At 41.8% G+C, this 24,791-nt stretch overlaps 1 protein-coding gene across 2 annotated transcripts in view; it reads left to right on the top strand.

Annotated features, from left to right (window-relative positions):
* The first annotated feature begins 272 nt into the window (after nt 1-272).
* CREB1 (cAMP responsive element binding protein 1) overlaps nt 273-24,791 on the top strand; it is a 39,716-nt gene continuing 15,197 nt past the window's right edge. The window contains exons 1-4 of one of the 2 annotated variants that reach the window (XM_058027436.1): nt 273-463; nt 19,032-19,153; nt 22,491-22,637; nt 24,467-24,567. In XM_058027436.1, coding sequence (XP_057883419.1) covers nt 19,040-19,153; nt 22,491-22,637; nt 24,467-24,567 — 362 coding nt within the window. In that variant the 5' untranslated portion in view covers nt 273-463; nt 19,032-19,039. The remainder of the gene's footprint in view (nt 464-19,031; nt 19,154-22,490; nt 22,638-24,466; nt 24,568-24,791) is intronic. The other variant, XM_058027437.1, reaches the window with a different exon arrangement.

Raw genomic sequence — 24,791 nt, 5'->3', positions numbered from 1 at the left:
AGCGGGGGGGGTGAGCGCGCGCTCCCCCTCCCCCCCCGGCAGCCCCGCTCGGTGCTTCCCGCGCGGGCCGCCCCGGGGCGGAAACGCCGCTCGCGCCTTCCCGCCGCCCGCTCGGCTCTTTCCGCCTCCCCCTCCGGGGCGCTTCGTTCGTTTCCGCGGTCGCTCGGCTCTTTCCGCGGGGGCCGGCGGCGCGCTCGGCCGTTCCCGCCGCCTGGCGGGCGCTCGGCGCTTTCCGTGAGTGCTCGGCGGTTTCCGTGCGGGGCCGGGCGCGCTCGGCGCTTGCTCCCTGGCTGGCGCTCCTCAGTCGGCCGCTGCCTGCCTGTCGCCGGGCTGGGAGCGCCTGTGTGTGTGAGTGACGCGGCGGAGGTGTAGTTTGACGCGGTGTGTTACGTGGGGGAGAGAATAAAACTGCGGCGAGATCCCAGGCGCGAACGAAAGCAGTGACGGAGCAGCCTGGTAACCGGTAAGAGGAGGACGGCGCCCAGCAAACAGGGGCGGGGGGGAGGGAAGGAAATGGAGCCCGGCGGGGACCAGGGGAGCCGCCGGGCGGCAGGACGCGGGGGCCCGGCCGCGCACCGCCCGCGGGAGGGGCGCCCGCCTTAAAGATGGAGCCGAGCCCTGCAACATCCCCGCCGCCGCCGCGCCGCGAACAAAGGATAATGGCGGATGGGAGCCGGCCCGGCGGCGGCCGCCACGGCCGGGCGGCGGCGGCTCTGTCGGCAGCCAGCGGCGGCGCTCAGCGCGGCGGGGAAGGGGCGCCGCGCCCCCCGGCCCCCGGAGGAGGCGGCGGAGGACGACGACGAGGGGGAGCGGCGGCGGCGGGGGGCGGCCGCGCTCCCGCCCGCGCCCCCTCCCCGCCGTGTGCGCTCCGGCTCTCGCTCCCCCGCTGCCGCCCCCGGCGCCGCCGGGCTCCCGGGTCCCTCCCGCGGGGCCGCCGCGGCCCCCGCGCCCGCCGGAGTTCCGCTTCCCCGGCGCCCCGAGCGCGCCGCACGGATAAACAAACAGACTCCCGCCGTGATGGACACGAGTGCGTGGGGCGCTCCCCGGCTCTGTAACGAGAAGCTTTTAATAAAATCTGTGCTCGGAAGCCGGGGCAGCGCTCGGTCCGGCGGCTCGCTGTTACTCCGTCTCCGGGAGGCCGCGCCGGGCAGAGGTGCCGGTCACCCAACACCGCGCTCCGGGCGGCACCGCGGGCGCAGCCCGAGCCGGCGCTCAGGTCACGTAACAGGGATACGGTTCCCTCCTGCCGCGCTGCTGCTCCCCGGTAGTATTTTTAACCCAAAGTGAACTTGAGCCAGGCTGCGGCTGGTAAATCTCGGTTTGGGATTTGCTTTTGCCAGTTTTCCACAGACCTGGGTGCTGCACAGCGAACAGGATTTGACCTCTCTCCCAGCTTTAGTAGCAAATGTCAGCTCAAATGCCTTTTTCCACTTTACACCAGCCTTGCCTTGCTGCAGCTGGGGGACTTTTTTCTCTCTTTTTTTTGCTAGAATAGAAGACAGTGTTTTGACTTTTTTTCTACTTTCAAATCCTGGATATCTGCAGTTTTTTTGTTTTACAGTATTAAGCTAAAACAACCTGGCAGACTTTTTAAGCAAAGGTTGTTACACCTTTTAAATGTATACAGGGATAAAAAGTTTTAAATGGTCATATGATTTTTTTTTTTTCATGAAACATTTTTAAAATTTTTGTTTCTTTCTCTTGAATATTGGAATGCTGGCTCACAGTCTGCTTCTGGAATAACACCTGTCTTTTTCTTTTCTTTTTTTTTTTTTTTTTTTCTTTTTTCCCCCCTGGGGTTAGAAACATGTTTCCTATTTCTTAAATAAAAGACCAGAGACTTCTTAGAAATATCATGTATCCCTGTTTAGTCCCATGCTGACCACCACTAAACACGATTTTAGAATACAGGAATTTTGAGACTCCGCTTGCATCCTTTCTTCCTTGTATCAACAAATGTGGATTTATACAGTAAAATATGAAGTCACTGAAATAGGTTTTGTTCAAAATGAATATTTGTAATTCTCACGTATACTTCCTTGTATGTGAATTTCTGTTTTCTCTCACTTCCACCACCTCTTTTGAAATGAAGGCCAAAGATGCTCTACATCACTTCACTGTGTAATACCAACATGAGAAGAGAGTTTCTAAACTTTAAAGTGGTTAATAGACGTCTGAGGACTTCAGTAAGCAATGTAGCTGTCGATAGTGATTAAAGAGAGTGTAATTGTTGGTGTATTTCATTCATTCTTGGTTTGATGGAATACGCGCTACATTGTAAATACAGAAATGGGACAGAAAATCCTTGCTTGTTGTTTTTTGTAGTTTTAGAAAAACATTTAATTTTATTCTATTTCATAATAGAGTGGAGGACTCTCAGATCCATGTTTTCAAACACAGATCTCTGCATTTCCTCACCAGCTTTGTCCCCTCACAGGTCAGGGAGAAAAGGGAACAGGGAGGTGGTTGTGTATTTGCTAAGCATCACTTACATGTGACCTAAAATGAAATTGTTGCATGTAGTAAAGAAGAGTGTAATCATTTTTAATGCTTTAATTGAGAGAACACCAGTATTCAGATTGGTGCTCTCAATATGGTCTTTGGATCTGCACTGAACAGTCTGCATCTAATTTATTTTTTTCTCATAGGTTTGGTGATATGTGTGTCTACTACTCTGGGTAAAAAAAGTAAAAAAACCAGTCAAACAAAAAATCCAACACAAAAAACACCCCAAAGGTCTGAAAAGGGTAGAGGGGTTTGCTGATACAGAACATTTAGAAACATCTCATTTAGACTGTCACATCATTTCCCTGTCTGTTTCTTGGAAACCTGCACCAGCACAGCGCTTGCTGTACAAACTGTCCTGTAGATGTTACTCTGCAGAGTAGCTGTTCTGCTGCAGTGAGAAGCAGCCTCTTCTTGCCTAAGTGCAGCTACAGCTCTGTAGGTGCACATTTTGATAGGAGACAAGGCCCCAGCTGGGAATTTCTGTTGGCACCGTTTTGTAACAAATGGGATATTCACACTTCACCTCTATTTTTGGATCTCTGGAAGCAAGGGGAGATCAGTTACTCATGCCACACCTCTCAAGGCTTTTGTGCAGTGAGAAGGCCGTGTTAGCTTTCTGCCACTAATCTGACTAAAGTTAGTTTTATGGGACGTGACAGCAATCCTCATCTACAGAAACAACCCTACCCAATTCCCTTTGAGCTCTCTCTGCTTCCTACCTGCATACAGCTGAATTCAGTTCGTGAAAAAGCAGTGATTTTTTTTTTTTACTGAACCAAAAATTGTGTTGCCTCATCTGCAGTCTGAGGTCATATTTCATAGTGATTGTGAAAACCTGAGCAGCCTGCCATTAATCATCTATGTACATCTCCCAGATTGAAGGCATTGATACCTATTTTGTTCTTCAAAGCTTTTAGATCACTGCAATTGAAAGAGGTGAGTGAGAACAAATACAACACCTTCCAGCTTTCCATATTTTTGAAACAGCCTTGTCAGCTGCACAGGAGGTGAAAACGTGCCAAACTCTAGTTGGCTTTCAGGTAAAAGGAGCACTCAAAAACAGCCAAGAATTCTCTGCTGCTGTTTTTGTCTGGCAGTGCTGGATTTATAGTATTAGGTGTCAAGTGGAAAGAATAGAAGACTCAGTGTTGGAAGAGCCACTTTAAGGTGACAGGATAAAGAATTTAGAGGATGCATCCAAACATCCTGTTCCTGTTTGGATGCATGTATGTGTTTACCTACCATGTCCATACACACAAGTTTAAAGCAGCACTGATACTTGTTAGTTACTTACAGTGATTCTTGAGTAGAGTGCAGAGAGGTACAGGATATTATCCTAAGATAATAAGCAATCCTATTTTTGTCCTAAGAATATTGTGAGAGTTGATATTTTGTAAAAAAAAAAGACCATTAGGTGAAAGATGGAAAAATAGTTCTGAAGATAGGAGTGTCCTGCCAATTGCTTTAATAGATTTTGTTACATTTCAGTTGTTCTCTGACAGACTACACTGGCTACTTGGGACACAGTTGCAGGAAGCCTTACAGTGAACTATTTTGAATCCACCTTGGTTCAGGAAACTAGAATAAAAATCTCTGGTTTTGATGCTTTCACACTTTTTGGAGGGCAGAGTTAAAGTGATTTGTAAAAATCTCAGATCTTCTAAGTGTTCAGTGATAGCCTGTTAGTCAGTGAGGTTATCATGAAAATTCCTTTTCCCTGCACATGGCAGAACTAAAGCTGGGTTGTATTTTCCTCTTTAGGCAGAAACTTTTTCAGATAGATTTCGAAACTTAAAAAAGAGCAGATAGCCTAAGAAATGTGGGAATTCTTGGAGCTTATCTCCTGGCTAATGAACTGAAACCATAGTTCCTCATAGCATTTTTTGGTAATAATACTGGCCAAAGCATCTTCCATGTCTTTTCCATTGCACTCTCACAAATCCTTGGGCTACTGCGTGGGGAAATGGTTCAGCTGTTTGAGAGGTGTGGACCCATTTTCACCTGGATCATCCCTTCCCCTGGCTGCTGCATGGCTGCACAGGAGCTGTACCAGCATAATCAGGGGAAGGGATGGGGCTGGAATGAGCAGGGAGATAAGGGCAGCTCAGTCAGCTCTGCTGCTAAAGGAGAAAATGCAGCCTTTGTAAAAATTTTTAAATTATCGCTGTGTTTATAACTAAGCTGGATGACACAGATCCTGCTGGGGTTCTTGCCACAGAGCTAGATCATTCAGCTAAGTTATTACATGTGCTAACCATGAGCAAATGAACGTGGGCAACAGCTGTTCCCAAACTTCAATATCATGTATTAAACTCATTTGTTCTGCTGCTTATTTACTTGTCTGAAACACCTTTTGTGTGTGTGTTTTTTAGCAAGTTCTCTGTGCACTTCCTTTACTTCCTTTTTTTTTTATTCTTCACGTTTTAAGTTCACCTGTTGCTGTTCACTGCAGCTCTTTGCTGCAATATTTTAATCATCTCTTCAGAAACTTCACAACCTCCTGTGACATTTTGGGCCCAGTATTACATGCACTTTTCTTATAGGTGCTACCCTAAATTTCTCATTCTCTGTGCCATTCCAGTGTCAGTTGGATTTTACTTCCCCTTGCACCTTTTCTTGGGCTTGAATGTTAAAATCTCTTCTCATCTCTAAAATGTCTCTCATCATCTTTTACACCTCATTAAATAATGGATGGGAAGCATTATTTTCTTGCCTTTTTTTCCCTGATGACACAGCATCTGGCTGTGTGTAGCTGGCCTGGTCGCAAAATCCACTGCTGCCTGTCCATTTCTGCAAGTAGCATACAGTATGAGCAGGCTTTGTAAATTTACACCTTTCTGAATTGTAGAGAGCTTTCCTTCTCTTGAAAAAAAAAGGCCCAGGGCATTACTGTAGGTGTAGGACGCCTGCCCTCTTTGTGAAACTCATCCAGTTTTCCCCTTTGCACTGATAGGAAAATTCTGGGAGATAAAATACAGGGAAGGTGTGAGAAAGGGTACTGGGTACTAATGCCACAGTATAACCAACAAAAGTAATGTGTTGCTGTGGTGTTGTCTGAGCTGATACAACTTTATGTGGCTCTCAGGAGACCGAGTCTTGCTCTCTTCCTCCTGCTCCTGGCTGTGTGGTGTTGGACCATCCCTTTACATTGTCCGTAGCGTTGATTGTATACAAAACCTAATAACCCAGTTCAGATCACTAACCCAGGAGAGAACTGTGCTTTCTTAGTAGATAATTTTCTCCTGCATGAGTGAGCTGAATTGGTTTGTGATTGAGATCTGTTAGTGCTGGTAGCACAAACGCCAGTGCAGGTTTGCAGTGACGGTAGGGGAAGGAAGGAGGGAAGGGTACACAGCAGCTAAGAGCTGTGCCAGCAGACCCATCTTGGGGAATGACAGCATATCCATGACTTGGAGAAAAGAAGGAAGAGTTGCACTCTGTCCATAGTGATCAGAGCCACATGAGTTTGTCTTTGCAGCTAGGAAAACTAAGAACACAGTAAGCCGAAAAATAAACAGCAACAACAAAAAGAACCAAAGGAGGAAAGTTTCCTTGTTTTAAAAGCTTGGTGATACCTGTGTGATTGAATTAACTGCTCCTTATCAGAGGCAGATTTCAGTCTTCTCAAGAGGTTAGATCAGTGTACCTCTTAGGTACTTCTCATTATGAGAAGCCCATTCAGCAGGGGAGAATTATGTGTAACGCCTCTGTAGTGAAGCCTAAGTTGAGATGCAAAGCTCCAGAAGGGTCCAGGTCCAGCCCTTGGGTGCGCATCCTGTCAGTGGGCCCAAGGCACTTGGCAGAGAGCTCTCTGTAGTGCCACTGCTGCTACAAACTGATAACTGCCTTGGCCTGTCTTCCAGATTGTAAAACAATTCATGGTGGCTGAAACTACTGGCCTGGAAGTTGTAGTGTAAAGTTAATGTGGATGTGTAACCAGTGCACATTACCCTGGACTGGGGAGAGGAAGAAGTGTGTTACCTGCTGCAAATAGCTGCTTTGTCAGCAGCATGGCTGTTTGGAAAATGCATCTCTGCCCAATCCTCACAAAGCTAATGTTGATTATATAAAAAATACTCATCCTGTTTCCAGCCTCCCACTCCTAACCAGAGTCATCACAACAGTAATCAAGTTACAGAATAGAGGTATTTTTTTCAGCATCTTTGTTGGCTTCCCACAATCTTGTGACACCTATACCCATGACTTGATTTCCTTTGCTTTCATGGACAGGCCTGGCTGCAGCAGGGTAGAGTTGGCTCCACCTTCCCTGTTCCTGCTTCTGTTCCCAGTATGACTGCCTGTGAACTGGATCAGAGAACTGGTCCAGACTAGGAATTAGTTGTGTTTCCTTGTCTGTAGTGCAAATTGGTTGCCTTGTCCCATTTACTAGACAGCTTCATGGACAAGTGTAAAGGTGTAAATAAGAAAGAATTTAGAGGAAACCAGAGCCCGAGCTGGCCGTGCTGCCAGCAGAAGTGCTTGCAAAACTGGAGTTGCAGAAAGCAAAATGGAGATTTTCTTTTGTGTGCAACACATTGATGTGAAACATGGATTTTCTTTCTTTCTCTTGTCTTTTCTGGTTCATCAGTGGCTCCCATTGCTTATCAGGGTCATTGCAGACCTTCAGCATTACCAGCAAATCACACCCCTGTTCTATGGGGACAGTCATGTTGCTCACAGGTAATGGAGGTCTTAAACTCCAGTAAAGTATTTCAAAAACATTATTCTTTCTTTGGAGATGGTGCTTTTGCAGAGTAGAACTGCCTGGCAGGCATGTGAGTGATCTTTCTCCTTTAAAAGGCTCTCCTGCACTGCCCAGGCAAATTTTAGAGATACATGAAAAATAAACTAGAATCCACTTGCTTGATAATGTTAGTCAGAATTATTTTACTACAGAGTTTGATCACTGTTGCATTTCAGTTGGATTTTAGGGAGAGGCTGGGTCATAGATTTAATTTTGGTACATTAAGCAACATAGTCTGATGATCCTTCAAGCAACAATGTTTTCAATAAAACTAATAAAGCCAGAGCAATTTTAGGATTTAAAAGCATTGCCAAGTCTAAGCTGTGGTTTAAGATGTAGATGTTTTGGTTTTAATGTTGCAGTTAATTTTGTGACTAGGATGCATTCAGAAATTTGACAAGGGCAAGGTTTGTAAGGAAGTGCTGTTTTTCTTGTACATACTGGGGCATACTCTAATCTAGCACTCCAACCTCAGAAAGAATGCAAGGGTTTTCACTTCCTGGAGGGCATTAAAGCAAAAAACATTCTATACTGCCTGTTAAAAATTAAACAAAGGTATTTAATAATAATAATAATAACGATAATAAAAAACAAATAATATTGCTTTGCAGGGTTTTTTGGGTTTTTTTTTTTTAGAGACTTGATATTTGGTAATTATCAGTGTTGTGTGAATAACTCAAGTCTTATTTTCAGGTGACCGATTCTAAAGATACTTATTAATAAAACTGTTAAAGCATTGGTCTGAAACATCCATTTTGTTGTGTTTTCTTTCTGAACTCATAAGAGGTGTTCTTTTTTTTTAAACAAGACTTTCCAATATTTACCAAGTTATAAAATTTCATGGTTTTATACTATAGGTTGAACTCTAGAAATACCACATACGTTCCAAGCATCAATCAGAATGAGTACTGTTTGTTTATATAGTTCATGTCTGTCAAGCTTGCAGCGTAAATGTCTCAGGTGATATTTTTTATTAATTGCTGCTTTAGCCACTGACATTCAGGAGTGGGTTAGAAACATTAGCCATGGAGCTGTCCCTTCTCACCAGCAGACAAAATATCAACGGACACAACAAATTCTACCTGAAATCCTCATGTCAAGTTTAAGTGTGCAGGTATTTATAAATACCTGAAACTCCATGCCTGCCCTAAGTTCCCCAACTGATTTGATAGTCCTCTGCAACAGAAGAATGATGTGAAAGGAAGTGTGATATGTGTCACTTTGGGATTCTGGTGTCTGACCCTTTTCAGTGTACAGTATTTTGCTGAAGTGACCTATGCTATTTGTACCTCAGGCATATTGTTATTATCATTATTATATTATTGCAAATGGATGATAAAATTCAGGTCACTAATTTAACATTTGAGACCATAAAAAAATCTTTAAATACTGAGGGTTGATCTCCTTCATTATAGGGTGGAAAAGGAAATATTTACTTTATTCATGGGAAAGTCCCCTGAATGTCTGGGACTTCCCAGAAGATTTGGTTTCAGAATATACATTTACATTCATATTACTTTAGCATGTCATATTTATTCAATGTAATCTTTTAAGAGATTTTTAATCAGTGTAATCTCTTAAGAACCTTCGGACCAGTCTTACAGTACTCTATTCTGATAAATTACATGTGTCTATTAATATTTTCACACTGTAAAAGTAACAGAGATTCTGAAAACATGTATTTGGAATAGAAAGATTTCAGGTAATAATAAACATGTTTATTGGTTCTCTGGCTCTATCACATTATTCCATTAAATCATACCTGATATGTAATTTAAATTAATAGAATCAAGGAAACACTTATATAGATGTGATTCCTTTTCCTGTTACAGGTCTGAGATTACTTCATGTTGTGTTTTTGTCCGTTGGGCTTGGAGCACTCAGGTTAACCATGGGTGTATGCCTTTGTAATGCTCTGGTTTTTATTTGTATCTTTCTATAAGTTGTTCCTGATCTGCTCTGAGCACCAGAAGAGAGCTGGGTCATCTGAATGGATTCAAAGTAGCTTTAGCTTTGCTCACATAAGCATTTGTCACAGACCCAGTGACTGAGCCTGTGGATTTCCCTAGCACATCTCCGGAGTGCAGCCTGTGCAGGAGGCTGTCATATATTAAATATCCTTGTCCTAACAACATTTAGTTCTTCACTTCAGGAGGGTGACTCTGCTGAGCAGTCATTTCTCACTCCTGTAGTTGTTGGCTGAGAAGTTTCAGTAGCTCTCTCACCTCAGAGATAACCCTTTATTTGATAAAAATTTTTAGAGGCTCTCCCTACAGAGTTTCAGTTTGCCCCAGGCTTGGAATTGCAACAGTTCTTCCAGTCAGTGCCTCAGACCTGGAATGTGTAAAGGTTGCTTGGCAAGTGGACAAAGATCCTTACAACATGTCACAAGGTTGTCAAAATATGTCATGCAGCATTTAGGTGGTTCTTACTCTGTCAAAATGAATGGCGAGGCAGTAAAAGACCATAAAACATAGAAGTGCATATGGAGGAGAACAAATGTAATATTCATCTGAATTACTCTGGCAGATCAGGTGGAAATCTCAAGTTCTGACAGCTCTACTCAGTGGAAGAAAGGAACACATGCACCTTCTTTTAGATGCATCGTAGCCTTGCTAACTTGGCATCATTTTCTGCTCTGAATACTCCTTTAATTATTGTAGTGACAGTCCTCTTTTCTCCCTGTCAGTGGGAAAGGAGACGGTCTCTGACCCTTGCAGAATTGTCTCCCCTTTCTGTCACTGGGCTGCCTTGGGTCTTCTGCTGGAACACCTCCACGTGTCAGTGTTTGAGGGGAAAGGAAGTGGCTCAAAATGTTCTGCTGGTTGACCAGTACAGCAGGGTGAATGATTTATTTGGCATATCTAGATATCTGGCTGGTAGGAGAGAACTGTTTCTGAACTCTCCCTCCAGGAAGAGCCTGCCTCCTCACGAGGGCTGGTGGAGCTGCTCCGGTGGGCGCTGAGCCCAGGCCAGCTGAGAGCAGGGTGTTCCACCCGGGCACAGGGCCTCCTTAGCAGAAAGGGGTTACTTTATTGCACCCATCTCTACTCCCCTTGCCTGGGGTCAGGCTGCATTGACAGCTCTTAGATGGCTGCTCTTTGCATCCCCCAAGCTTTCCCCCTGGCTGGGCAGAACTCCCTCACTTGTCATGGTACAGATGTAATCATGTTATCCTTTTAACATTGCCTGATGTGCTGTCACAGTTCAACTCTGCAGTGAGAAGAGCAAATAAGAGAAGTGGCTGTCTTCAGGTAGCTGCCCCCATCTGGGCTGAGGTCAGCTTCAATCCCATGGAATCATGGATCCCTCACTTCCCTACCCACAGCTGTTTCAGTCAAAGGTAAAATGAGAATTTGATTAGGCCAGAAATTAAAGCTCATCACAAATGGCTGGGCTGTGCTGATTATTGACTTGCTGGGCCTGTATCAATTGCAGAGCCTGTTCCTGGAGTTGTGGTGTATTCAGCAGGAGCCTTAGCTCTCCAACAGCATGATAAAAAATCATTTGGTGCCTATATTTTATATTGCAGTAAAGATACCTGCCTACAAAGGATACCATTCAGATACAATGTTGTGATGGATTTTGTTAAGTAGCCAGCAGCTACATGTGGTGAGGTGAGCCACAGTACTTTCAGCAGTCCCAGGGAGAAAAGAGGCATGTATTTTGGCAATTTCATATGGTTTCATTTTTGAGAAAAGAAAGTTTCTACACTTGGTAACAATTGCAAGAAATCTGCCTATATTGAAAATTAGGTGAGTTTTATGCCCTAAAAATAATGTCAGAGAACAGATGGTAAACTGTAGTAAAGTGCAGTCAGTAACTGAAATGCATAAATATGATATTGGCAATGAATGTGTTAAGAACGACAAAATGGGCAGAGTTCTTAGAAGTGTCTCTGAATAGATTGGATATGTTGGCCAGAACATTCTTGAAAATGTCTTGGTTCTCTAAAATTAAGTTTGCAGATCTCTTCTGGTGGGTTTTGGTTATTTTTACTGTGCTAATAAAGGTGTTTAGAAATAGTTACCACAGTTCTGTTCTGCATGTTGAGGACCACAGACTTAAAGCATGTGAATTAGTATTTTAATACCCTAAGTGTCTTCAATAGGAGCACAGAGCATTTATAAATAGAACATATTTATGGATTATGTTTTCAATAATAATGTTACCTAATGCCTTTGTAACCTTCCTGGAATTTGTTTTGACATTTTGTTTCGTCTGAGTGAACTCTGGCAGTATTTTGGGGGCATTTTGGAAAGGGGAGGGAATAAGACAGTGGAGAGTCATTTGTTTGCTTTTCACTGTTAATGCCTTGGGAAATGCTTGCTCTGGTGTCTCCCCTTGGCTGCTTTACTGGGCTCTGCTCATGTATTCACATAAGGCCTAGCCCAGCTATTAGATAAGATTGGTAAAAAGAGGTGGCTGGTTTGTTTATTTGTTATTTATTTATATTGAACAAAAAAAGGCAGTATAGGTTAAACTTGAATTAAATTTTGTGTACCAAATACTTGCTGTATGCTTTTGTATTTATTAGTGTAATTTGTGGTATAAGGAACTAATTGCAGTTAATAGCTGTCAGAGCCTTTTTTCCTTTGAAAAAGCTTGAAGGCAGAAATACTAGATACTAGTACAATGCCAGGAGTATGGAGTCAGATCAGGAGGATAGAGCAGTGGAGAGGGTTTAAGCAACTTTCACTCATGCACCTTAACTGTGCCTACTGATTCACCATCTGCCTGGTAAATATCAGCTTGCTTGAGCTATGCCAACAGAGAACAAAATCTAGAGGAGATTGCTGGTGTGGGTGCTCACCACTGTAGCTCTGAGATGACATTTTTGGTCTTCTGCCCTTGTTTTAAAATCTGCCATGGCATTTTCTTTAGTAAAACAGAAGTTGAGTGTGCAACACAAATAATTTCCAGTGCTTTCATTGCTCATATATTTAAATCTGGTGTGAGAAATTTTCACTGACTGTAGTAGTGTAAGTTTTGTTGAAAAAGTCATGATCCAGAAAAGTTGGTTAATTTTAATTAAGGGTCCTGGCTGCATTTCTTCTGTATGAATATATTACCTTGTTCCCATCTCTTGCAGTGGCTGTTACAGGCTGCATTCAGTCAGCAGAGAGTTTTTAGACACTGCTCTCAGTGTCACATTGATGGAGACAGAGGGTGGAACTACAGATATCACATTCTGTTGATGGAATGATTCTGCTTTGTGTGAGATATTTTTACAGTGAGATGAAATTTTTCTTGTATGTTCAAGATGAAATATTTTAACTTCAGTGACAAGAAGAATTTTCCAGCTTTTTATTCTTCAGTTTGCCTGGCAGATTGCTTTATTGCAGATTATTTGCAGAACACAATCTGAAGACTGTTCTTCATTTTTGGCATTTTTAGTGGCATTGGTTGTTGCACCCATTCTTTTATTTGCACTTCCACTTGGTTTTCCTGACCTCTGGGCTTCCCTCACCCAGAAGCTGATGTGATCATTGAATGGCTTTGTGGAGAACCCATTCTGTGGAGTGCTAAAAGGTGGATTTCAGATGAAGCAGCAAACATAGGTTGTGTTCACAGTGTGACACACAGACTGCTCACCCAAGGCAGAGGACACAAGGAGCAAATACCCAGGAGCAATGGCAGTGCCAGCTTGGGATGACAAAGAAGCTGTGGTATAAATTGCAATTCTTGTGCCAAGCCACTTTGTCATTAGTGACAAAGAGAGATAATTATGGGCCCATCTTGTCCTGTTAAGCATTTATTACTGGTTATTTGAAGTCCCATGTGTTAGCTGTAAATAAAATTATTTTTCTCTGAACACTTTCAGTCTGGCAGCCACTGAATGGAGTTCATAAAGTGGCTGTTGAGCTGTGGCTAAAAGAGCTGCTGCTCTGCAAGGTGACAGTGGAAATGTTTGCAGATTGCAGGTCAGGGTTCTCCAGTGCTTTGTGCTGGAACCATGAAAACAGTTGTGTACCAGAGTGGTGTTTGATGGTCTTCTCAGTGCTTTCACGGTGGATCTGTGGCTTTATAAAGCCACATGCATTAAATACAGAATGAGTCAAATTCCTGAGCTTTGGGTACCGGAGCTGTGCTTGCTTCTTGAACAACTGTACTGGCACACCTGCTGTGAATACAGGGCTTGAGAAACGGGCATTGCCTCAATTCGCTTCCCTCAGCTGCTCTGGTCCTTCACTGCCAGGAGCAGCTGGGTGAGTGGATATTGCCCTGGATCAGGAGCCTCATGTGGCGGTAGAGTGACCTGAAGGTGATGGGTGTGGTACAAGTCAGGCTCAGAATGGGCGTGAGTCTCTTGGGTCTCTGCTCTGCACTGTTTCTGGAGACTTGTTTTTCTTCCTAATCTGTGCGTATACTTGAATAAAATAAATGTAGAAGTCAGAGCAGGACTGTTCCCAGCGTGTCCCTTGGTGAAGCTGTGCTTGGTGGGCAGCAGGTGGGACAGTGCTCCCAGTGTTTCCTGGAGGTGCAGTAATGTCAGCTGGGCACTAACTTCAGTGTAAGCTTGAGCTTCTGGCGGTGAATTGCCACCACAGTGCTAATAAAGAGAGAAGATAAAGGCTTGCAGGGAAAAATGCTCTGTTTTACTGTGCCAGCTGTCCACTGAAAAACATAGAAAGCTTTGGGGTATTAAGGACTTTTGCTTATGAAAGTGCATGGGAAGTTTTATCTGCACTAACAGCCCCAATGTGGTTTGATTCTTGGATTTGATGGTGTTTGGGAAAGGATCTCCACCTTTCTTTTCTCCAGTCTGCCTTGGGAGATGAAAAGCAGCCTGTCTGCAGAGCAGGAAAGCTCCACGGCTTGTGTGAGCAAGGGGAAACCAAAGAGCAGAGCCTGATCTTTAGGACACATGCTAAAATTCATGGGGGTAAATCAGACAGGAGATGCAAGATGTAGGGAAGCAAAATAGAGCAGACAGACCAGACATCACAAGAGAAGGATACTGAAGAGTGAAGAAGATGAGATGAGAGCTGTTGGAAGACAATTGTATTTTATCCTGACTCTAGGCAGGTAGGAGAGGAGGTAACTAACAGCTCATGCTCTGGATGCACAGCATTGATGATCACTTTAATTAACTGGGATTACAGGAGTTAGCATTACCTGTAGCACTCTGGTCAGCATCCTGTCTCCAAGATAGTGAAGATCAGTAGGTACCTGCTACTACAACCTGCAAAAATTACTTGGGATGTAATTTTCCCCACTCGTAAAAGCATTTATTTGAATTTTTAAAGATTAGAAATCAATTTAAATCCTGATTCATTAGGTTTTTATCTTCCTTTTGGTTCAGCACTTTTTTTGGCATGAAAAAAAGTACTAATTCAACATATTCTTGATTATTCTTTTTACCCAAGTGCCTAACTCATGTTTAAGCCTTAATAAATTTCTTATCAGTAGCATCATTGCTCCATTTATACAGAACATGAAGTATCCATTTTCATAATTTTAAAATATTTTTTATTTCTCATTTTTATACATTAAAATTTGGCATCTTCAAGTTTGCTGGTTTTACAATCAGGCAATGCATGTTTCTAATTTACTTACTCTGTTAATAGTTTAAATATATATATTTTCTGGATGATTCTGAAACATTTTTCTCCTTTCTGGGATAAATAATAAAAATCCATCTAGTCTCTTCACAAAACAGGTTTTCATTGCCTTGTTTTCTCTGAATACCCAAATTTCACAGAACCCATTTTTGATACAGGCTCCCAGTCTCTGCATTGCAATCCAGGTGATGTGTAGGGTCCAGCTACACAAATATAGTAGTTGAAGATTACCCTGTTTTTTATTATTGGTGCAGTCTGACTGTATCTTTTCTCATAAATGCACATCAAGGGGAAATCTGAAGTGATCTCTCTGCAGCAGTCCTTAGCTAAGTGCCCCTTCCAGCCTTGTGCAACTAAGGAGACAGGTTTATTTGGATTTTTCTGCAGTGTGTGTAGTTCAGTTGCATTCTGCAACTGTTTGTTTTAGTAGTATCTGTCTTCTTTGGTCATGGTGTAAATTCAGCTGGGACAGTTAGTTCTGCTCTGCTGAACTCCTTTCTCCCAGTCTTGGTTTAGCTAAAATAAATCCCCATCTTCAGCTGAATGTTTCACTGTTTGACTCTTTGCTTCCAGAGTTTGAGATCATTAGTAAGTAAGTTATTAGGAAAAAGCATTAGTAAATATAATACCGCTGCCACTTTTGAACTAAAGAAGAAAGCTGTGCACTGCAAAAGTCATGAGTTAACCATCTCTAACCAGGTAGTCTCCTCAGCTTTCTGGTGTTCAGAATTCATACCCAAGATGTTTTAGGCAGGCAGTCTCTGTTTTTCCAACTCTGGTTGTTAATAGCTATTATTTTCAGTTAGTTTCCTTTAGAATACTTGGTGCAATACTGCAGTTACTAATGTTTCCTCAAAGTGTGTGCATGTGGGTGTCTTCTCCTGACAAGCTGGAAAGTAGCCTGGAAGCAAGGAAAAATGAGAAGTGTACTCCCTTGGCTCCCATATCTGTCCCTGCCTGGAGATTTGTCCCCACTAGGACACTTTTCAGATCCCTCTCTTCATTTGAGAAGTGCTGGTGTGCCTGCCAGGGAAATCAGTGCCAGGGAGCAGGGTGGGCCTCTGTGAACAGAGGAATAAAAGGAGGAGGTGGCACCCATAAGAACAGAAAGATGCTGGGATACATGTCAGCAAAGCTTGTCTAGACTAGGGGTTTGAAAGCTCAGAAAGATGTACAGATTGGCATTCATTTATATGTGTTGGGAGGTTAAGTTTTCAAACCAAGCATATTTTCACTGTAAATTGCAAGAATAGGAATTGGCAACCTTAATTTCAGCTGTCCTGGCCTTACCCATACATGCAACTTAGTAAGTGTTTGTGTTCTGTGTGCATGGTCCTGGTCGTCTGGGCAATCTGGATCATACCCAAACATGGAGCAATGCAGTGGCCAGTGTCTCTGGAATATGATGCCTTAATGCTCAAAAATCTGATTCCTCTTTTTTCCCACAAATTATTGTAAAAGATAGTAGTAAAGCTGTTAGAATTCAAATACTGTGATGTATAAGTACAAGTTAAATTGAACCAGAGTCCTTAGAATCTGTAAACAACATGAGACTGAGAGCTTGTCAAAAAGCTGCAGGTTGTTGGAAACTCACTTCAACTGCATGTGTCAATATGTAAATCTTGCAGCTAGCTTCCTGCACTGCTTGGTTCTTACATTGCAAAATGAGGAAGTTCCTCTTAGGTGTTTGCAATTCGTGTTAAGAATTTGATTTCTGAAATGTTGGTGTTGCAGAAGAGGGAGTATCTCAAACAGTTAATCCTTTTGCTGATTACATATGCAAAAGATGATGCAAGTGGAAGCCAAGCCTGTAAAGACAGAGGACCTTTGCTGAACGGTGTATGAGAGGATTGGAAATTCTTCCTAGGAAAACATTGCATTTATCAGCAGGAATTTGGCAACACATTTACCTCTGTGATCATTGCTAAATACCTGATACTTGCACATTTCATCCATTTCTAATCCAAATTCACTCCATGCTGGAGTCACAATTTCTGTCAGCAAACAAAAGCATTATTAATTTTGCAATATACTTGGATTTGTAGCTGGAAAGTTGTGTTCAAAAGTTCTTTGGAGAGACTTGGCTGGGAGATGTTGCTGATGTGAAAGATCTGCTTCTGAAATGGTTCCAGTGAGGTAGTCCTTTGACTGGAGTCACCATGATACATGCATGGAATTGGGGAAAAGTTGTTGATTTGCTTACTTGGTGAAATATTTAAAACAATGGTAAAAATCAAAGGGAAACCTATGGTAATCTGTTTTGTAGTTTTCAAAATACAGAATACTCAAAAGAAAAATGGGCACATAGCATGGAGGACTAAGTGTTAAAATGTGACTTGTGTGTTAAAGTTGGGATAGAAAACCATGTAAACTGTTGTAATTAAGTCTTTAAAAGCTGTTTGGATAAATGTGTTGCAGATACTAATAGTGCATGGGTTTTCTTGTGTGCTTTTTGAAATATGAAATGCAACATGGGAAAGACTCGCTTTGTCGTACAGAAATCTTGGCTAGAGAGAGAGGCATAACAAAATTCCACCGCTTAGAATAGTTTAATTTGCCTTTAAAAAAATTCTATATTTTCTTTTGTTGTTAATTTTCAAGGAAAATCAGGTTTAATTCTTTTTCTCCTTTACTGATGTTAGAACTAAATATTGGATACTTTACATTTCAGTGTTGACACACACACAAGCTCATTTGAATGGTCACTTTCAATAGTAAATATACAGATTTTGATTTATATACACTGTCTTGGTTTCTTTCGATGTAGGATGCAGTTACTACTGTGAAAAGCTGGTTTATCTTTCTTGATGATCAATTGCTTACTGTAAGACATTGCATATTCAGGGTTGAAGTGTGACTCTGCTATTTTAGGCAGCATAAAAGGTATTCCCTTTCCTATAACACTGAGGTATAGTTTGCGTTGAAATGGAAGCTTCCCTGACTTTGTGTTTAAAATGGAATGTCTGGAGTGTGGATGTGGTACCACCACCTGTCTTAATGCTTCTAAATCTTTTCCTCAGGGGGCCAGGGAAGGAGAGGGGCTGTTTTGCATCTTTCCACCTTTCTTCTGCTCTGAGCATCCTCTGCCTCCAGGCCCCTTCCCAAAGCAGAAAGGCTCTAATGGTTGTTTTGGACCAGCTCTGAAGAGAGGTGTGCTGCCCTGGGGTAGCCAGAGGCCAGAATAGATTGGGCAGCACGAGGTGGTACACAGAATAAGTGTTGTGGCTATGGAGGTAATACCCATTCTTAATATTAATTCTTAATATTTGGTATTTGGAGTTCTGTATAATACAGTAGCATTGCTATATAATTTCCTTGTATTTTGAAGTTCTTTTTAATATCAAGTATTTTCATATCAGTACTTAGAGAAGAACTGAAAAGTGATTTTCTCAGATCGGTGCAGAATTTAACAGGCATTGCACTCTGCCTACGTGCATGGGTTTGGAAGTTATGCAACCTCTTTTTATAGAGTTGTATGTTCTGGTGATCTAGGTTTGCTCAGTTAGTGTTTAGAAATATTAGTGTATTAGGAGCTGTATACCATAAAAAACTTAAGTTATGGCAAACTAATGTGTACCTCTAAATATAAAAACATTTGTGGTAAGGTTCAAGTAGAAACAGCTTCCATCATTTTGTATACTGGCTTTAAACTCACTGGGTGGAAGAGGCCAAGTTGCTGTGATGTAGAGCCACACCCAGCATGGGGATGGAAAGAACTTGCATGGAGATGTTGCATATTTAGTTGAGGCAGAGACAACTGAGAACTGAGTGCCCAGCACAGGAACATTTGCTGTTGGATATCTGCAGCTGGGGGGAGAGGGAGGGCTGTAACAGGGCATGTTGTCACCTTGGCACTGAGGGAGTGCCCTTCCTGACATACTGACAGGTCTTTATTCCAAATTGCAGAGGTACTAGGTAATCAGAGTGCAATTGCTCAGGTTTTTTAGAATGAGCAAAATGCATTTTTTCCTGTTCTCATTGTTGGAGGAGACTGGACTTGTTTTTCAGAAACATTACACACAGAAAAATCAACCTGAGGCAAACACCTGGCATGAAAAGAATTTGCCTGAATACTAATAATTTGGCAACATTTAATAAGCAAATTAAAACAGTATGTAGTAATGGGAATGCAGCTGCAGTGATTACTGCCAGATTCGCCAAGAGTAATGGACTTGCATACCAACCCAGACTTACAACAAATATTGTGATTGTAGGTAACTAAATGACCATGGAATCTGGAGCAGAGAACCAGCAGAGTGGAGATGCAGCCGGTACAGAGGCAGAAACCCAACAGATGACAGTACAGGCACAACCACAGATTGCAACGTTAGCCCAGGTATAAAAATCATATGGTGTAATAGTTTTACTTATGGTTAATATTTTTAAGAGGGATAATGTCTGCTCTCGGGGCTGAGAGAAGATTTTGTTGATAACATTCTGAAACACGTGATGTATAGTTCTTATCATATTTGTCTTCACATTTTTAAAGCAGTACAGTAGAGTAGTAGGCTGTGTTAGTTCTGGAGAACTGTATGTGTGTAAATTGTGTAATGTTAACACAGTAATGAATAAAAATATTTCTAGCATTCTTTACCACAACCATACCACTGAAAGGTATTAATTTCAATACGTGTAATCTACTGTCTTGCTGTTGTGTTTTCTGTTAAAAATTTGTCTGTAGTAGTCAGTTTAATTCTGAAGAAAGCAAACCTAATATGTAGATAAATAATGCTGCAAATAAAATATTTTATCAGATGGGATTAATATTATGAGCATTACAATCAAGTGGAACAATCTGGCACTTGACAGCTCGTGTTACCCTGTTGTCTCCAGAGTTTCACAGAATTTTTGGCAAGTTAGAGAGACAGAAGTAGATAATTTGTTTTCCCCAAATTATTTTGGAGGGACAAGAAACACAATCCCAGCTCTATCTCTGATTTTGGGATTGGGTTTCACTTTTTAATACACTGATGGTTGGCAGAAGCAACCCCATTGTATGAATGGCTACAGAATATGTTTATCTCTCTTCTGTAACCATTTAATTTGAAAACTAATTGTAGTCTGCAAAGACCAAACAGGTGATTTTGATCTCATAGTTTATGGAATTGAGTGTCTTTTAAGTGGCACAGTTAAATCACTTAGTTTCTATAAATGATTAGTGTCTTTTTAAAGTCATTGCACTTTTGGTACTCCAGAGACTACCAAACAAGGACAAACATGTCCTGCCTTCTGTAGTTGGTACATTTCCATTCAGTGATAGTGTAGGGATTGGAGCTGTTTAAATGCACGGGATGATTTTGTTGGGTGAAGCTCTAGTGTGAATTTACAAGCCACCAGCTGCCCTGCACCAGCTTGCCTCTTTGGGCAGTTTTCTCACTGTCTAACTTAGGCACAGGATGTAGGTGGTGTGAATAGCACTTCAATGTGAACTGAGTGGAAGTAGTTTATTTCTCCTGCAAAACCAGCTAACTGCTGCTCACTTGATGTGCTTTGAGGTTTAGTCCAGAGAATCAAGAGTGTTTTACATTTAAGTGTTAACATACTAACCTCCAGGGAGCTGAACTTAAAAGTATGTAGTGGGTAGCATGCACTTTACTTGGACGTAATTACCCCAGTGCTTGAATGAGACTTTTTTTCCAAGTAAGAAAACACTATACAAGGATGGTTAAAATCCACATGAACCACCATGTTGTCATTCACTATATTATCTGCACCTTGGCTTTTCCCCAGCCTGTGCAGAGTTTGTGGAGGTGATAAAACAGTCTAAACATAATTCCTTGTGTTGTTCACATCAGTGTGATGTTACTATGATATTTTTAATAAGTGAAGTGGCAGTAATTGGCATTAGGGAGTGCCCTCAGAGGCCTAGCCAAATCTAAATAACTAATTATACCAATTTAATTCTTCCATTATCTCTTGTAAGGTCACCCCTCTTGCAAGCTTAGTTTAATTGCTGATTTTTTAGTGAGTTCAGGGTAGCTTTCAGAGGCAAAAGGAAACTCGTCCCAGTTCCACAAGGTATGAGTCAGAGACATGTGCGGAAGTTACACTCTGCTGTGGGCTTAATCCAACCACAGTGGCCTCCAGTTGATCAGCTTTGCTGTCATTGCCAAGGACTGTTTAGTCAGACATGCATTATTGAGAAAGGTCACTTGGCAAAGGAATATAATTTGTCAGAGGAAAGGGCTCTCATGTTAATCTCAGCTCAGTTTCTCTCAGATGCAAGTTAAGTAGCACCATGTAATGCTGCATCTGCTTTCCTGAAAAAGGAAGGTAAAAGCAAATGCAAATTGGTGGATTAGGGAGAGACAGCTGTGGAGGAGAGAGGTCTGCATGTAATTCCCTTTAATTTTGTTGTTAAACAAGATTTCATTGTAAGTGATGGATGTTTATGAAAATTCAGAGATGAGCTATTGCAGATTTTTGAGAATCACGTGTTCACAGGGACAGCAGAGGATTTCCTTCTGCATCCTGTGCATAGCAGCGCTTTGAGATGAGGTGGGACAGCAGTGCAGCCCTTTCTTGCACTGCAGCTATGTGGATTGAATATTTTTTAAATGCTCTTGAACCCTGGAGCATTGTTAGGTTTTCCAGACTTGGGTGACCAGAAGAGAGCTGGCTGAGGTCTGCCAGAGCAGCTCAGGCTTGCCTGCAGTCCTTCCCTGAGGCCAGGGGGTGTGGGAGGGACACTCACTGGGGCAGGGTGTGCTGCACCCTGCAGCCCCTCAGGAGCCCCCAGCCCCTAAGCCCGGCATCCTGTCAGCAGACAGCTGGAACTTCTGGGTGTGCTGGGCGTGTGCCCAGCCATGGAGCAGCCTTGGTGCATGGCATTCAGCTACCCAGAGTAGTTCCTGTGGCCTGCCAGGGTGAGACTGTGGCGTGAGCAGCTGTGTGTGGTTACTGCTGTCCCCAGAGCCCGAGCCACAATGTGCCATGCTGAGCTCATCAGCGTATCCCTGCTGGCATGGCTGCCGTGCCTGCAGGGCTGCCTGGGGAAACAGTTGGGTTTAAAACATGGGCAATTGTTCCTCATAGAAATAACTCTTGAAAGTAGAGTTTGTGTTGACCTGTTACACAGTAATCACAGTGACTGCCTGCAAAATACTGATTTCCGCTGCAAACTCATGGGGTTTTTCTGTCTGAACACATGGTCAGTTTTCCTCATTTACATGCACTTTGCCAGCTACTCATATGGCTTTATCTGTAGAAAGTGAAAGGTATGATTCCCTAAAAATGTTAAGTTCTTACATCTGGCAAATTCTTTGCATTTTCCTGAGTGAGAACAAAAATAGCTCCACTCTCATATGTTTCTGCCTCTGACTCAGCAGTGTCTGTAGGAGTACACCCGAGTCTGGGCAGTATCCAAGTGAAGTAAGTGAAAGGTAATGATGTATTTGTATCAGGTTACCTCAAAATAGAGGCAGTTGTGTTTTTCTTCTTCTTGTCAGTGATTTTACAAATTATGTTTGAGCCTGCAGAAATTCTGCATTAGATTATTTTGTGAAGTAGGTCAGGTGTTGGGCTCAGGCAGTTCAGGGGGTTTTATATTACGCTGAAACATTTGGGTCATCTGACTGGGGTCTAGAAAAGGCATAGTTCTTTCACACAAACAAACACTGAACTAAGGAGATTTTACAATAACCTAATTTATGCTCACTGTCTCTTCTTTGCAGGTATCTATGCCAGCAGCTCATGCAACATCTTCTGCCCCCACGGTGACCTTAGTTCAGCTGCCCAATGGGCAGACGGTTCAAGTGCATGGAGTGATTCAGGCTGCCCAGCCATCAGTTATTCAGTCTCCACAGGTCCAGACAGTTCAGGTACTGACTGAAGAAATTCCTAAAATGTAAATTGGGCCTTTGAAATAGGCCTGCTGTTGCACTGTATTTGTGTCCTGGGTTGTGTTTTTGCAAATTTGTACAGTATTTGCTACTCTGACTTTTTTTCTCTTCTGGCTTAACCACTTTTCATTTTCAAACATTGCTGAGTTTCATTTCCCTCTAGAATTTGTTTGGTGAGTTTAGCAGCTTTATGGTTTTTCCTACAGTATTACTCTGCTTTTTCTCTATACTGTATTTCCATATATTTTTATTGAGTAAGAGTTCATACTATTCTCAAGTGAACAAAAAGATGATTTTTTTAAATACTGTAATTTTCATAATTAACAAGACCAGTATCCTAGAATGAGAGCCTTTGCTCAGTAAGAAATATTTGCATTGGTTTACAGTAAAGGTCTCTGTATGTTACTGGTTCTTTTAAATAAAACTAACAGTCCTTACATAGAAGTAGTTTTAAAATGTGCAGGTTGAGTGTTGTGTGCTTTGTGAAGCCTTAGCATTTTCTCTTCTCTGAAGCAAGATAGGTAATGCAATATGGTGAGGTAGCCTGAAGATAGGAGACAAGTAGTCTGAAATCTGTACAACTTCTAACTTGCTTTTTATCCACTTGAAGTTCGGTGTTACTGAATGCAGAAATTCTTTGGTGTACAGCAGCTACACCACAGGACAAGGACTGCACATTATTCATTTGCTGTTAGAACTATTAGCTCAAAAATGTTTCATTTCAAAAAGTAGGTAATGTGACTTTTTGATATTCAACTGGGCATTATTTTTAAAAGTAAGGCATGTGTAAATTAAAACTAGACCACTGGGATAATAATCATTATTTTTTCCTTCTCAGCTTCAGTGCTGAGTTTGTGGCTGGCTCTACCATCCTCAGCCATTGCAGTCAAAAGTTCAGAGTTTTAATCTATCAGAGGTGAGCAGTTTTGAGATGAGTGCACAAGTTGCTACCCTGGAGGTAGAAGATAAGGGACTGACAATGAAGCCATTCCTGGAATTCACCTGGTTCAATGCAGATCCATCATGTTTTGATATTCAGAGCCCAGTAGTTCACAGTCAGCCTTGGACTTGTTCAGGCCCTCTATCTGACAGTTATGAGATGTGGGTGCCAGAAAGATTTTTGAGCCTTTAAGAATCTTCTCTACGGTGCATAAATTATCAGGATATGAGCTCTGTTTCTCACATAAACATAATTAGCTTTTATATATTTTGTCATGCACATTTTGAATTTAAAATAATATTAAAATAATTTCAATCATTTTATTTTATCTTATCTTTCCTGCATAAGCATTCTGCTTTTTTAGCACAGATACTCAGAATTACAGCACTGCATTATTTTTTAATATCTTCATGTATGACATTTTCCTGGCAATTTCCCCCATAAAAGACAATGTCTCTTTAACAAATCTACCTCATTATTTATAAATTGATGTTTTTTCACTATTATATTGTTTGTTTCCAAATGTTTCTGCTACCTTAATTTCATTTACTTATTCTCTCCCTAAATTTTACTAAAAAAATCTTTATTTCCTTGCAATGGATGAGAACAAAACATCACAGAAGGCAAAAAATGTATGATATTAATGTTTAGGTTTTCTTACTGGAGTATTGAAATTGTAAAGATCATTCTGATGGGTAGATCACTGACTGTGGTCATTCTTTGTGGATCTATTACTAGGCAGTAACTTTCTGTTCATTATCTAGATAGAGCACTTGCATTGTAGTGTTTTTCACAGGATATCAACATTTCCTTAAAATGAAGGCATTGGAAGTGTCTTGTTAAATTTGACTGCTGTTCTTATTTACAGATCTCCACTATAGCAGAAAGTGAAGATTCACAGGAATCAGTAGACAGTGTCACAGACTCACAGAAACGAAGAGAAATCCTGTCCAGACGACCCTCCTACAGGTATGGAGCTTAAAGCAGAAGCATTTCTTGATGGATGGGTGTGTTGACATGGAGATACAAACAGTGGGATTGTATTTTTATTATTTTTAGATTTACCATTTAACTGAAATCTCTCTTCTATCGTGTCTTGCAATTTTAGTATGGAAAATATCTGTGGAATAGGATGCAAAGAGATAAGCAGGAGAAGGAAGAAAATTCAGCAGTTACACTCAATTGAAGTGTAA

This window comes from Melospiza georgiana, chromosome 7, assembly GCF_028018845.1.
Source record: "Melospiza georgiana isolate bMelGeo1 chromosome 7, bMelGeo1.pri, whole genome shotgun sequence".
NCBI classification, from domain to species: domain Eukaryota; kingdom Metazoa; phylum Chordata; class Aves; order Passeriformes; family Passerellidae; genus Melospiza; species Melospiza georgiana.
This window is presented reverse-complemented; position numbering and strand designations above follow the sequence as displayed.